General features: G+C 39.6%; 1 protein-coding gene across 5 annotated transcripts in view; it reads left to right on the top strand.

Moving 5' to 3' along the window:
* The window catches only part of USP22 (ubiquitin specific peptidase 22), a 150,748-nt gene extending 138,081 nt beyond the window's left edge, over positions 1–12,667 (top strand). For all 5 annotated transcript variants that reach the window (XM_061599742.1, XM_061599741.1, XM_061599743.1 and 2 more), the window contains 5 exons: positions 3,047–3,173; positions 5,797–5,888; positions 8,485–8,547; positions 10,437–10,586; positions 12,030–12,667. In XM_061599742.1, the coding sequence (XP_061455726.1) occupies positions 3,047–3,173; positions 5,797–5,888; positions 8,485–8,547; positions 10,437–10,586; positions 12,030–12,072 (475 nt within the window). In that variant the 3' untranslated portion in view covers positions 12,073–12,667. The remainder of the gene's footprint in view (positions 1–3,046; positions 3,174–5,796; positions 5,889–8,484; positions 8,548–10,436; positions 10,587–12,029) is intronic.
* The last annotated feature ends 1,110 nt before the right edge of the window (positions 12,668–13,777 follow it).

Genomic DNA, 13,777 nt, shown 5'->3' with positions numbered 1-13,777 from the left:
GTGGCTTAAAGCTGTTTGTATCTATCCCTCAAGAATTCATCTGCCCTTTAAAAAAGTCATCTAAAGCCACTGTCATTATCATATTTTAGAGCAGTGGACTCTATGTTGTATGGAATACTGTACATTGTACGGAATAGCACTTCCTCATGTTTGTTATGAATCTACAGTAGGGCCCCGCTTTATGGCGCTTCGCTAATGCGGCAGTTTCAATTAGACTAAAGCCCCACTCATATGGTGCTTTTTCGGCGGTTTTCGGGTGTCGCGTGCCACTCTATTCAATGAGTTCCGGTTTTTGCTTTTCAGCGGGGGTCCGGAACATAACCCGCCGTATGAGTGGGCCCTACTGTACTACCAATGAATTTCACAGGGTGACCCTTTGTTCTAGACCAGCCTTTCCCAACTAGTGGGCCACCAGATGTTGTTGGACCAGCAACATCTGGTGGCCCACTAGTTGGGAAAAGCTGTTCTAGTATGAGAGATAAATCTTTTGTCTGTATTGTTTATAAACTCTATAATGCCCCTGTAGTAATTATTTTTTACCAAACTTTAAAAAAAACCATTTAATCTTTACTTACAGGGAAGGTGTTCATCCCCCTAGTCATTAGCTACTTTTAAAAACCTTTTCTAGTGCTACAGTATCCTTTTTGAGATGTGCAACCAGCACTATACAGTTTTCCAAATGATTCCACACTATAGACGCACCTCTTTACCCTGGCATTTGACACTAGAGATGCATATTTTTAGGACCCACCCTATTTTTTTGTGATGTTGTGGTTTTAGGTTGTGTTAATTGTTTTAATGATGCATTTTATAATTGTTACAACCTGCCCTGGGACCTCTGGGTGCAATTTAAATTTATTTTGAATTTAATAAATTTAAACTGACAACAACAAATAATATAGTATCCTGGCTATGGCATCTACAGGTTTCATGTGAACTTGCTTCAACTTTGGCTTGACAATAATAGAAATACCAAGTTCTGGCAGGGTGAATCTAATACCATTGCAAAGTATACTTGTCTGCCTTCAAAATAAACTGCTTCCTGATAATGAAGAATATTCAGCTGAGGCCACCTGGTAACTTTTGAAGAAAGTTCCATAGGACTGGTTCATACATGACATTAAACCGTAGCTTATCTCTGCATGACAAGCCTGACTGAAGTGCCAGGGTTGGGTGCGCATACCTCATTTCTCCTCCTCCCTCTCAGTCAGAAGGAGGACTTTTGCTGAGTTCACTTTCCATTTCAAAGATAGCATTTATGTGTGAACCAGGTATCATGTTTAGATGCTAAACATGCCAACTTCAAAACATGGATTACAAAGCTGGCTTGTTTATTAATGTTTGTTATAAACCAGGAATCCTGGTTCACATGTGACAGTAAGCCAACAATTTTGACATTGACAGAACACTCGGCAAAAGTTGTGTTCCTCCCAGGTGTGCAAGAGGAGAAGAAATGAGGGTGGAGTGTGCAAGCTCAGTGCTTTGCTCAGACTGTTTTGAGACTCACATAGTGCTGAATTGTGGTCCATTATGTGTTTCCTCAAAACTATAGTAGCACATTGCCTAAAAATAGTAATTTTATTATGGTCATGAAGTTGTTTTCTTCAGTTACATGGGACAACCTCATTCTTAAGTTCCATGATAGATTGGATGAACACATTTGATAACTAGGGGTAGATACTTTGAAGTAAAAGTATAGATGATAAATTCAGATTTTAGATGCACCTTGTCACGGTTCCAAGATCAAAAGCTCTAAAAAGCCTTTCCCAACCTTGGATCCCCAGACGTTGTTGGATTAAACCCTCATCATCCCTGTCTATCGGCTATGCTGGCTGGGAATGGGGAAGACTGTAATTCTGAAGACCAGTTCTACACGGTCCAGTTCTCATTGAGGTGGTCAGCCTGTGTCTAGAGTTTACTGCTTCAGACTGTCAGGAGCTCTCATAGTCATAGAAGGCTACTCCATCCAAAATATTCACTCCATACAAGAAGGGCTCTAGCCCAATATTCCTGATATATTCAATAAAGGAGGAACATTCTGTGTGAGGTCCCACCTGCAGTTTGAAATGGAACAGTCCAGGCACAGGTTGACATCTTCATTGAGAGATAAGATTGTATCTGAGTAGTGTGCAGTTCCAACATTACAGAGGCTCGTGTTTTCAGCCATTTATCTTCTGTGTATCTATAAATAATGTGTTGGGAAACATTAGGAGTAGCCTGATTATGACATTGTGAATTAAGATTTCAGCAGAGGTAAATTCCAGATAAGGTAGATAAAGTTCAGTGATATTTCAGGAGTGAGGCTAAATATAATTACAGAAAAAGATGAAGAAAGATATTGAAGTTCAAAGAAAAATAACCATTGCATCCCTTTAGGAGAAAGCTTACATAAGAGATACAGGTGGCTTCTTTCTAGATAAAGGGAAGGCTCCGTGAATATAATCTTACCATGTGTGTTATAGGCTGACCTAAATATCACAGAAGCTAGACAAAGGAAGTTAAAAAGTGGTGGAGACGATGTAGATGAGATAAGGCTGTTTTAGGAAGAAGGTCATTGAGTGGAAAGTCTGAAGAAAGGATGTATGTAGAATTGTCAAGTTTGTGATTTAATATCTACAAACTTTTTGAACCGTTGTATTTGCAAACAAAGTGGTTTGGTTCTCTGTTTATTGCAGTGTGAGTAACTAGACAATATTGCAAGTACATCATCTTGGGTTTGTAGATTAAACTATGAAAAAGGAGCTCAAGATGAGATTTTGAAGTAAAGTCCCATGTTTATATGCATTAACCCTTGTTAATGCAAATTGCCTCCTCAGGCACCTCCACCATAGCAAAAGTGCTGAAATCTATCCCAAGTCCCAGCCCTGTGAAAGAGAGAGGTATCCTCTCTCTTTCACAGGGCTGGGACTTGGGATAGATTTCAGCACTTTTGCTATGTAACAGAATCCAAGCTGATCTAGCATTTAGCTTTGCATTGCAATAGAAGGTACAATAGAAAAGATTTACTTACACTGGTCATTTCTTGTTTCTTAAAATATTTGTTCAGGTTTACAAGGCCAGAACATCTAGGAAGCAGTGCCAAAATCAAATGTAGTGGTTGCCATAGCTACCAGGAATCTACCAAACAACTCACTATGAAGAAATTACCCATTGTGGCCTGTTTTCATCTCAAAGTAAGTTACTACGTCATGATTCGAGAGTGTGGATCCTGTTTTGACTGATTCTGTTCGTGTACCAAAGAAATCTGGGGCTACAACTTACGGCCTACGGTGGGGGGTCTAGTCTACCCAAAATTCTACATGCTCAGTCCTCAGAGTCATCTCCAGAAACAGATGGAAACTGAGATGTGTATCATTCCCTGTGGCTGCTGGGCAGTATGAGGTCTGGATAGGCTAGGCTAGGCTAGCCTTTCCCAACTAGTGGGCTACCAGATGTTGTTGGACCACAATTCCCATCTTGCCTGACCATTGGCAATGCTGGCTGAGGCTGATGGGAGTTGTGGTCCAACAACATCTGGTAGCCCACTAGTTGGGAAAGGCTGGGCTAGGCCATCCAGAGACCTGAAATAAATTCACTAATAGGCAAAAAATCCTGAATGTACCTATAGCCAACAGATATTTCTATCACACTTTAAAAAGCGGGAAAATTGGGCAGCTATAGTGAATGCACCAGGGGAGCAGGATATTGTTCTGACCTACAAATTTGTAAAAATGCAAACACAATTTGGGTTGGTCTTTCACAATCCAATCCACTTCTTGTGTAACTTTGAAGAATTTGATAACGTGCCTTTGTGACAGACAGACCTCTAATACCTCTGAGCACTAGAAATGCTCAGCTAGCATTTCAAAGTACTGTGACCACAATGTCGTCATTCTGTTTTTTAAAAAATTAATTTTAGTATTTTAAGCTCAGAAGACGCTACAATATCATGTGATTCAAAATAGTTCGGTATTGTCTCACCATTGCTTTGTTTTTAGATATACCTACATCATTAATTTGAAAGTAAATGGAACAGAAAAGAAAGTGATTGAACAGGACAATTTAAACTAATATCCAGTCTATCAGTTCATATAACAGACTATAATTTCTCCAAAAAGAAAATAAGAGATAATTTTAAAAGCCAGCAAAAGTTAATTTAATAAAATACATGGACTTAAATCACAATAAATAACTTAATTACTACTCTTAAATTTCCAGATATTCTCAATGCTATGTTGATATAAACAAACAGGTTACATAAAACAGAGAGAAATGTCACAGTTTTGTTATATATTAAGAGGAGATGTTTGTTATACATTAAGAGGAGATTCCACAATAGGGAACCTGCCATTTTTATTTTTTGCACTTTCAGGTATATTCATAGTTATGCAGACATCTAGTTCTCACTTAACCCAAAGTATAGAGAAGTATGTTTTTATAAATTGAAACAGCATTTATATATCTGTGCTGAATGGCAAAGGAGGGACTCTCATCATGAGTCATCTTGACATCCTGTCCATTCAAAATTAAGATTTAATATTTCATGCTTCAAAACAGCATTCAGACACCATTGAACTAATACTGCTAAATACCACCAGCTGTTGTAATGATGAAACTGTTATTTGTAGCTTAACTAATAACAAATTCATTAGGAAGGACATATATTCTGACTGTTAATAGTGCAGTAAAAAAGATGAGCAGAAATGCAGAAGGATATCTAGTCTGACTTTTTTAAAAAAATAGCCTGAGCTGTTGCTAGGGAATTGTTATGGTGTTGCAAGCCAAGAATAATTAACTGAGAGTGTAAATAGGACAGTTCAGAGAAATGGAGAGAGGTGCCACCTTTTTAAAGAACAGTTCATTCATCTTTTTGCTCTCTATTCTCAACCTTTTGTGTCATTCTGCTGAAATGATGGTGAAAGTGTGACGCTTATCACACTTCTCATTGTCTCAGAAATTAATCACTTCCTGTCTCTTCCTTTCCACCTTCCTCTTCCATTTATTTCTTGTCAGGATATGGCAGTTCAGTACAGAATATTCTTTGTCTTTTATTTTATCTTTTGGCTATGTTTTTCCTTACTGATGCAGGAACATAAGCCAACATAGATACACTTGGTAAAACATGGAGTACTGTGTATTAAAATCCAAACTCTGTGAAAAATCAAATGGTACTTCATATTTTTATTTTGTTATTTAGAATTATATACTTTGCTCTCACATTGCAGTCACATCACTCCAGGTGGATTACAGCAACATCCACAAGAACATACACATGCACTGATAATTCCATAAAACCTTAAAGATCAGAGACTGGAACAACAGACTGAATGTTATGTTCCCAAGACTTGTATTAGAAAGCCAGTCCTGCTCTTGTCACCTTGACATGCATATCTGAAATGAAATAGATGCTTGCTGTATAAGGAATTACTTCTTACCAGCTTGATTAGAAAGATGAAACTTGGATAGCTTGTCCTGGTGCTCTGGAAATAAATGATAAATTAGGATTGTTATCATTATTGATCTGATGTATGGAGATCTTAAAATGCAAAAACTTTCCTTCATGGTAAGAGTTCTGTATTGCTTTTGTTCCACAGACTTGAACTGTATACAGGTTTTATATTTTGGTATGCGATGTCACAATTGCTCCTGGAAAAAGAGATCCTCCAGAAACATTGTTCAAATTGAATGAAAGTTTTTCATCTGTGCCTATTTTTAAAAGATTGTAGTCCTACTGTTTTTACTCAGGTGAAATGTGCTTACATAGAGAAAATCAAAATTTCTCTCACTCACAAAACCCTGTATGCTTTCTTTTTCTAGCGGTTTGAACACTCAGCCAAACTGAGGCGAAAGATCACTACGTATGTCTCCTTTCCACTGGAGCTGGACATGACGCCTTTTATGGCCTCCAGGTATGTTCTAGGACATGCTCTTGTGAAAATCTATTTCTGTATGGTGGTGATAGTGGGGATACTGCTTAAAAAGAGAAAGCAGTTTTGGAACCTCTTCTGTGGAACAGCACACAGAGAGAAGTGAGCAAATGTAGCTTTCCGGATGGAAACTAGTTGTGACATGATTTGGTAACAGGGTTTTTATAGTGGTTAAAATTAAAACTTATTTCAAAGTTTAAGTGAAAGTGCTATTGAACCGAAAGGAGACTAAATCAGTGCTTCCCCCTCCCCTCCCCACTTCCATAAGGCACAAATGTCATTCAAGTAATTTCAAAAATTATCAGTACCTAAACTTGCGCTTGAGGAATACCTCAGTACCTTAATGTTAATTACGCAAGATATGTTTTCTCTTTGATGTTCCTGTTTATCAAGAGGAGAAATGACAAACAAATATATGCACCATCTGAGAGCCATCCATATGGTCTGAGAAATTAGGGAGAGACAGTTGTAACAAATGTAGCAAACAATTCCTGCCGTAGAAATTCAAGCTAGTGAGTTGTTAGATGCCCATATACTTGCCCGTAGGAAGTGAAAGTTAGAACTCTTTTAGTTGCAACTAACAATTTCAAAGCCATTTCCTGCAGAAGTTGGTAGAAAACCCTTGCACCTTAGAGCCAGTCAGTTTTGATACTTAAGTTCACATCAATCTTTGGATTCCTCTTACTCTTATTATTTTTTAACATTTCAAATATTAGCTAGCATAACCTCAGGATTGTGGCTTTTTTTCCTACACAGGGAAGTTAGTAATAATTTTCAGCAACCAGTGAAACTGCGAGTAATCCAATTGCCATGGTAAAAAACATAAAATATGCTAATGTGCAAAAGCAAGTGCGGTTCAGCAGTGTGAAGAGAGCTAATGCAATTAAGGGTTTTTTTCAGTGAAGAATTGGATTAATTTTCTCTTCCTTTCAAGATTCAGGATTTATGTAGAAGTACCCTTAGTTTTAGAACGTTAAATCTGTCATGGATGATCTCAACACAAAAGGCTTCCCAAGGCTTTCCTTCTTTAACAAAGCATCAAATATAGGGCATCATTGTGACTGGATAATTGGCAAGAATGTTTGGAGTTGATAGAACCATCCATTGGCCATTTTGCTGCACTGTTTTTTCCTTATCACAAAAGGAGAAATAAATTTGAGTGTAAACTAGTCAAAACTGTACTTTTCAGTCTTATTAGCATATTGTATTTCCCGGTGGCTAGCCTGTGGCCCTCCAGATGATGCTAGACTACAGCTCACATCATCCCTGACCATTCACTATGCTGTCTTGGGCTAATGGGAATTGTAGTCCAACATCAGATGGAGGGTCACAGATTAGCCATCCCTACGCTATCCCTTCAGCAGTAATCCATTCATTGTCCCAAATGCCTGGGGGGTGGGGAACTGCTGTGTGCATTTCAAACTTCAACTTCAGTATGATTCTGTTTGATTTCAGTCCAGAGTCTGGATGTGGAGCAGTTCTCCCCGCCTTAAGATTAGAACGGGGGGGGGATGTTCTGTTTAAAAAAGCTGTGCATTGGCCACAAGCACATAGATAATAGAAGTTTTGGGCACAAGCGCTTTAGATAACAGACTTTTTGCAGAGTCAGCCTGAAATCTGGTACTTTTCCTTTGTATACTTTTTGGAGGAATAGCATGGATTTCTATCCTCAATATTTTATTTAAAAAATATTATTAGTCCTTTTTACTGTTCCATCTTGTACATCAGCAAGTGTTTTATATTATAGGCCAGCATGCTGAGTGGCGCTGATAGGAGCTATAGTCCAAAACACCTGGAGGGCACCACGTTGGTGAAGACTGTTATAGGGTCTTTGTTTTTTTGCTGGTCATCTCAGTTTTGTAGGGCAGAAGCTTGTATGAACAGAACAACCTTTGGAAGCGTAGGTCACCTTGTCATTTTTTTCTCTCACCCCATCCCCCACTGATTAAGAACAGCCTTGATTTTGATTGGTCAGGATCATCATGGGCAGGCAAGAGGTTGGTTTCCAGCCCAGTGATACCTCTTTATTTCCTCTGTATGGGCAAATTATTTGTCATTCATTCCGGAGGGGGGGACACACACGACAAACCACTGCATATAAGGGCACACTGCTACAGTTTTGGCCAAATCTGCCTTCCACCCTTGAACCTAGGTTGTGTGACCCTCAGTGGCAGCGATTTCACAGAAAGATGTAGTATGCCAATTGATGTAATATATATATAATACACACACACAGAGGTCCTTGCAGTACACAAACCCTGCCACACAACTCACCAGTCAGAATGACAGATATTTTTGTTATTAAAGTATGCGCTTGAGTTTTACATTACTATCATTATATTGGTTCTGTTGATGTACGGGTAGGTGATGTCAGTTATGGATGGCTGCTTAAATTAAGATTTTTCCCCATCTTGAGAAGCATCAATAAATGAAGAACTTTGAACCTCATGTTAAATGTACACCTTTTAAATGCAAATTGACATTTTAAATTGACTTCATACAGAGAAACTGAGGAACTATTTATAACCCTTTGCCTTTTTAAATGACTCTAAATATTTGTGTATGTTTTTTGTTGTAGTAAGGAGAGCAGAATGAATGGGCAGTACCAGCAGCCAGCTGATAGTCTAAACAATGATAATAAGTAAGTGGTATTGAATTCTGTGGCTCTCCCTCTTGGATAAGGTGGACTAAATTATTTGAAGTGGAACGGAAATCTATTCAGTGTCTTGTAGGGCTATAAAGGTCTGTGTTGCTACACATGAACCATATATTTAAAGCACATGGCTTCCCCCAAATAATCCTGGGAATGGTAGTTTACCCCTCACAGAGCTTCAATTTCTAGCACCATTAACAAACTTCAATTCCCAGGATTCTTTGGGGGACATCATGCATTTTAAATGTATGGTGTGTGTGCTGCAGTTTGCATTATACACCAGTCTTGAAAAAAGAAAAATCCAAGAGCTAGTTGGTCTGTTTGTTCAAGCTCCTATTGTTGTTGTTCCATTCTCTCCTCTGCCATTGCCAGCTCCCAGCCTCCAAATTCTCCTGTCAACTATCCAGTTCTAGCACCTGTGCTGCATTTGCCCCTACCACCATTACCTATCAGCTATCCCAGATGCAGCACTATCTGAAATGACTGATCTATTCCTTTAAAGCCAAGATTGGCCCTGGCAGCTACCAGAGAGATGCAAGTACAGCTGCTGGTTCTGGACTTAAAGGGCTGATCTAGGATGTAGACAAAACAGGGTACATGGGTAGATGGCAGCAGAAGAGACCGCTGTCTGCAAGTGAGCAGGCTGGGTTGGGCATGTTATACTTCTACAAAAGGAAGCTCAGCCTAAGCGTTCATTTATCTATGAGTTGTATCCAAGGTTAGTCCTACTCAGAATAGACCCATTAAAATGAATGGCCATGACTAACTTAGGTCTGTTGATTTCAGTGGGTCTACTCTGAGTAGAAGTTAGCTGGATACAATCTCTCATATGCACAACTCATTTTAACTCAAGGCCAGTGATACAGAAAGAAGGTGAACGTTTTTTGTACAGGATGTGAAGTAGTGTTCTTTGCAGACTCTTGTTACACATGAATCTTATCTATATTGCTAAGAATTCTTACAACAGTCAGATGTACCTCACATAGGACCACAGGATGTTGCAATAGGAACTCCTGCAGGTAGCTTTAAAAAATAGTCAACTCAAATACCTGCAGTATAGGATTATCAGTGTATGTTAGATGCCATAGCAAGGACTGGTGCCTCCTCCTTTAAGGGCAGTATACCTCTTGGCTGCTTTGTGCTGGGAGCAATCAAGGCATCAGTGCTGGTGAGTTGAGCAAGAAAGGTGATTTTTCTACCAAACAGGCAGCCTGGAGGATGTGAAACCAGGCAGGTAGGTAGTCTTACAATAGCTTGGTGTTCTCTCTAGAGGTGATTTACTCAGATTGAAGACCAAAGCTATATTCTTGAGGAATTATAGGTCCAAGTAAAAATCCATGGCCCCCTGTATCGCCTGAGAACCTCTGCAGCACCTCTGTCTAGCTAGCAGCACTGGTAGTAACCCAGTCCAGTGGCCAGCAGTTGCCATGGTGGTACACAGGATGAGGTGCTTGGGTCCTGCTACATCAGCCCATAGTTGAAGATCCCAAACATCTTACACAATGGACATCTCTTGCCACCATGTCCTGTTTTATGTGCTTCCCGGAGCCATTCACATGGCCACTGTAGGAGAGAGAGTGCTAGGCTAACTGAATTGAGCAAGTCAGTGCTTAAGTCTTCTAATGTTGACTTAAAAGGAGAGTTGAGAGCTACATTCCCTACTATATTATGCTATTTATTAATAGTTATTTTTCATAGCTTTGGCTTCAAAACACTGTTGATGCTTCCTAAAGTGCTGGATGTGGAGCACAGGATGTTCCCATGTGGGCATGTCCTGCTTGTGCATGTATTTTTAAAGAAACTATTGACATTCATTGAAATGGCAGCTGAGTTTTCTTTTGACCTGACTGCACTGTCTCCACTTGTTTTTTCATCAGGTATTCCTTGTTTGCAGTAGTTAATCACCAAGGAACCCTGGAGAGTGGGCACTATACCAGCTTCATTCGACAACACAAGGACCAGTGGTTCAAATGTGATGACGCCATCATCACCAAGGCTAGCATTAAGGATGTACTAGACAGCGAAGGGTATGTCTTGAGCAAAACACGGAGAAGGGCAGCCTCAGCCCATAAGCCATAAAACTCCAGTTTTGATCATTTCCTTTTCAGAATGTTGGTGAACTCTAGATGAGGACAAATGGAGAAAGACACGTTTTGTAAAATAAGATTTCAGACTAACCTTTTGGGCTGAGTCACAAGGGACAGGCAGTGGGGATTCTAGCACCTTTCTCTTACATTGTCTTGTGTTAACACTTGTTTTGTCCAAAATAAGCCAAACTTTGCATACTAAATAGAATTTAAAATGTTGTGTCCAATTAGTCCTGATACAGTTCCCTGTATAAATGATGTATATAATCAAGAATGCACACCTCCCTTGTTGCCAAACATTTTACTTGGCCCCCTGTTTTGTTTCTTAGATGCTGATAAGCATTGGTCATATGCATTTGCAAGCATGTCTTAGCAACTAATGTTGATAAAAATTATATTTGTGTATGTGTGTGTTTGGTTTTTTTTAAAACAAGCTGAGATTCTCTGAAAGCTGAACTCTGCACTTTTTTTCTGTATTTCTGTAGACCTGTGACATACGCAGTCCTGTGTTATAAGAGGCCGAGTGGCTGTCACTCTGTAGCCCAGATCCAAGGCCTGTAATTTGTAAAGAATAGGATTCTTGTCACTGTCTGCAGTCATATTTTCTTAAGGCTGCAATATTTTGTGGTGTTTTGTCACTGGAGAGCTGTATTTAATTTGGGGGCAGGGAGAAGCATGTCAGAAATCTGGAGTTGCCTCCACTTTTGGCATTCCACACTGTTGGCAATGAGAAGATGAATCCCATTATCCTGTTCTCGTTTTCTTAATTATACCTGACATTTTCTTCTCATTGCTTGCTTAAATGTTAGATGTGTTAGCCTGAAGTTTTTAAAACAACTCATTTACAGTCTTGGGAAGAGAATTGGCTCCTCTGAAGGCAGGCATTTCGTACTCTTTCACTCTCTAATAGTGAAACCTTGCACTAGTTTTAATTCACAATAAAATTGTACCATGGTGATCAGATGATCAAATGCCGATGACCTATCCAGGCTGAAGCTATTTGTAAGGACCAGACCCCTGGTTTCCACACTGTTATCCTTCTGAGTGCCCCCTACTGGCTTAGCATCATGTAGCTTTAATCTAGTTTTTTAGGCTTTTCTAAGTATCAAACTAGACCAATCCCTGATTTGCTTTCAAGCACTTAGTACAGATCCAGGACAGAGTGGGTGCATACCATGATAAGTCATTGGCTTTAAATTATTTAGAGATTCACAGCATGACTATGAAAGAGAGCTACCACCTCCCTGGAATCATTCCTGCTTTTATAAAAAGTAGACCTGTTTTTAACATGGCTGAGGGAGAGCCAGGTGGGAACATAGATCAGCTGCAGTAGAGAGCATTAAAATGGTGCCTTGTCCTTTCTCTTTCATCATCTCCTTGTAGATATTTGCTGTTCTATCACAAACAGTTCCTGGAGTATGAGTAGCCTTATTCAGCAGCTCAAGAGAAAAATGAAAGGAAGCGAAAGGAATAGCAGCCTTCTGAAAAGACACACAAACCTACCTGAAATGAAAAGACACCCATTCGACACCTAGCACTGAACTGCGACAGGATCTGCTTGCCGCTGGCTCACGGGCTAGAGGAGTAAGAAATGAACAATGTCCACCGTGTACGCGGTCCTGCGAGGGCAGAAGAGGGGAAAATGTAAAAGAGGCTACAGTCAGTGACTTTGAAAGAAGACATATAATAACACAAAGATTGCTCTGGATGGGGAAAATAGGAGCAGAGGAGTCCAGGCACTGGCATATCTCCCTCCGTTCCTCCAAAATGTGTGTGGGAAGGCCGGGGGGTGTACGCTCATCTCCATAAAGCATCTTCTCCATTGGTGCTTCAGCTCCAACTGACCAATCATACAACAATTATAATTAAAAAAAAAAACCACAACCCAAGCCCATTTTTTTATGAATATGGGTCTGAAAGCAGTAAAATGGAGGAAAATTGGGACGATGCAACGAAATGGACTTTGCAAGTACCTTTTTATTTGTGAATTTTAGTTATTAAATAAATACAGTATGAAATTATTAGGCTCTTTGTTTTTCGGCAAGCATTAAAAGAAGTCTGGATTTGTGAAACAGAAGTTGTGCTGCTGAGTGAGGCTTCCCAGCTTGCCTCCTGCTGCTGCACAGGTAACCTCTGACACCTTGGGACTGCTCGTCAAAAGTGTCAGCACAGATTTTTTTTCTGTTCGAGACCCTCCTTTTGCTTTCTATAAATAGCTATTTTCTTAATTTCTATCCCCTTTTGTTCAGCCTTTCCATGCCCCCACCACAAGAATGAAATTCATCAGTAAAATGAATGAATTGGCGTGTTTATACTGTAAAAGTGGTCTTGATTGTTTATTTTTTGGAAAAAAATTATACTGTGAATAAGTCTCATCTCTCTGGATGGTGGTGTTGTTGGGTGTTTTTCCACCCTCCCTCCAAAGAAATATTGCACCCATGAGACACTTGGAATGGAAAAATCTGCCATCTGCTAACTCTGGTAACTGGGTGCCATTGTTGCAATTAATTTTCAACTATTGTGCACCTCTGCCTTAACACCAGACACTAAGTTAAACAAAGGATCTCCCCACTTGCTCTGCTTTTATTGGTCCCTTATCTCTCAGATATATTAATTTCCTCATACATCACTCGCATTCTGTATACAAAGCCTCCTGGCTTTGTCATTACCTCCTAAAAGCCCAGGAGCTTGCTTCTGCTTTGTCACAAATGCGTTTATGTTCTCTCTCCCCCCTTCCTTCTCCCCTCCTTACTGTCTAGACACTGGCTGGGAGTCCACATGGACTGTATATTTTATAACCGAGAGGCGGGGCTGCGTTTGATTTGCTGTTTATGGAGAAAAGGGTTTACTTGCCTTGTAAAACCCTCCAGAAAAGCATGGCTTAAAAAAGATGTATACACAATAGCAACAATAACTGGATTTTTAACATCTTTTACAACCAATTTAGCATTTCTTTGTGTAAAAGGGGCACTTTAAAAAAAACACCCAGATTGTGCTGGGCTGCCAGCTAAATTTCTCTTTATTTGTAAAACCCCCTCTTTTATTTTAAAGCATGTTCCCTAGTTTCAACAGGCCCATCATTTCTACAAAACACCCTTTTCAAAAATTGCATTGGGCATTCAGAGACAGTT

Source organism: Rhineura floridana, chromosome 17 (genome assembly GCF_030035675.1).
Source record: "Rhineura floridana isolate rRhiFlo1 chromosome 17, rRhiFlo1.hap2, whole genome shotgun sequence".
Taxonomy (NCBI): Eukaryota; Metazoa; Chordata; class Lepidosauria; order Squamata; family Rhineuridae; genus Rhineura; species Rhineura floridana.
This window is presented reverse-complemented; position numbering and strand designations above follow the sequence as displayed.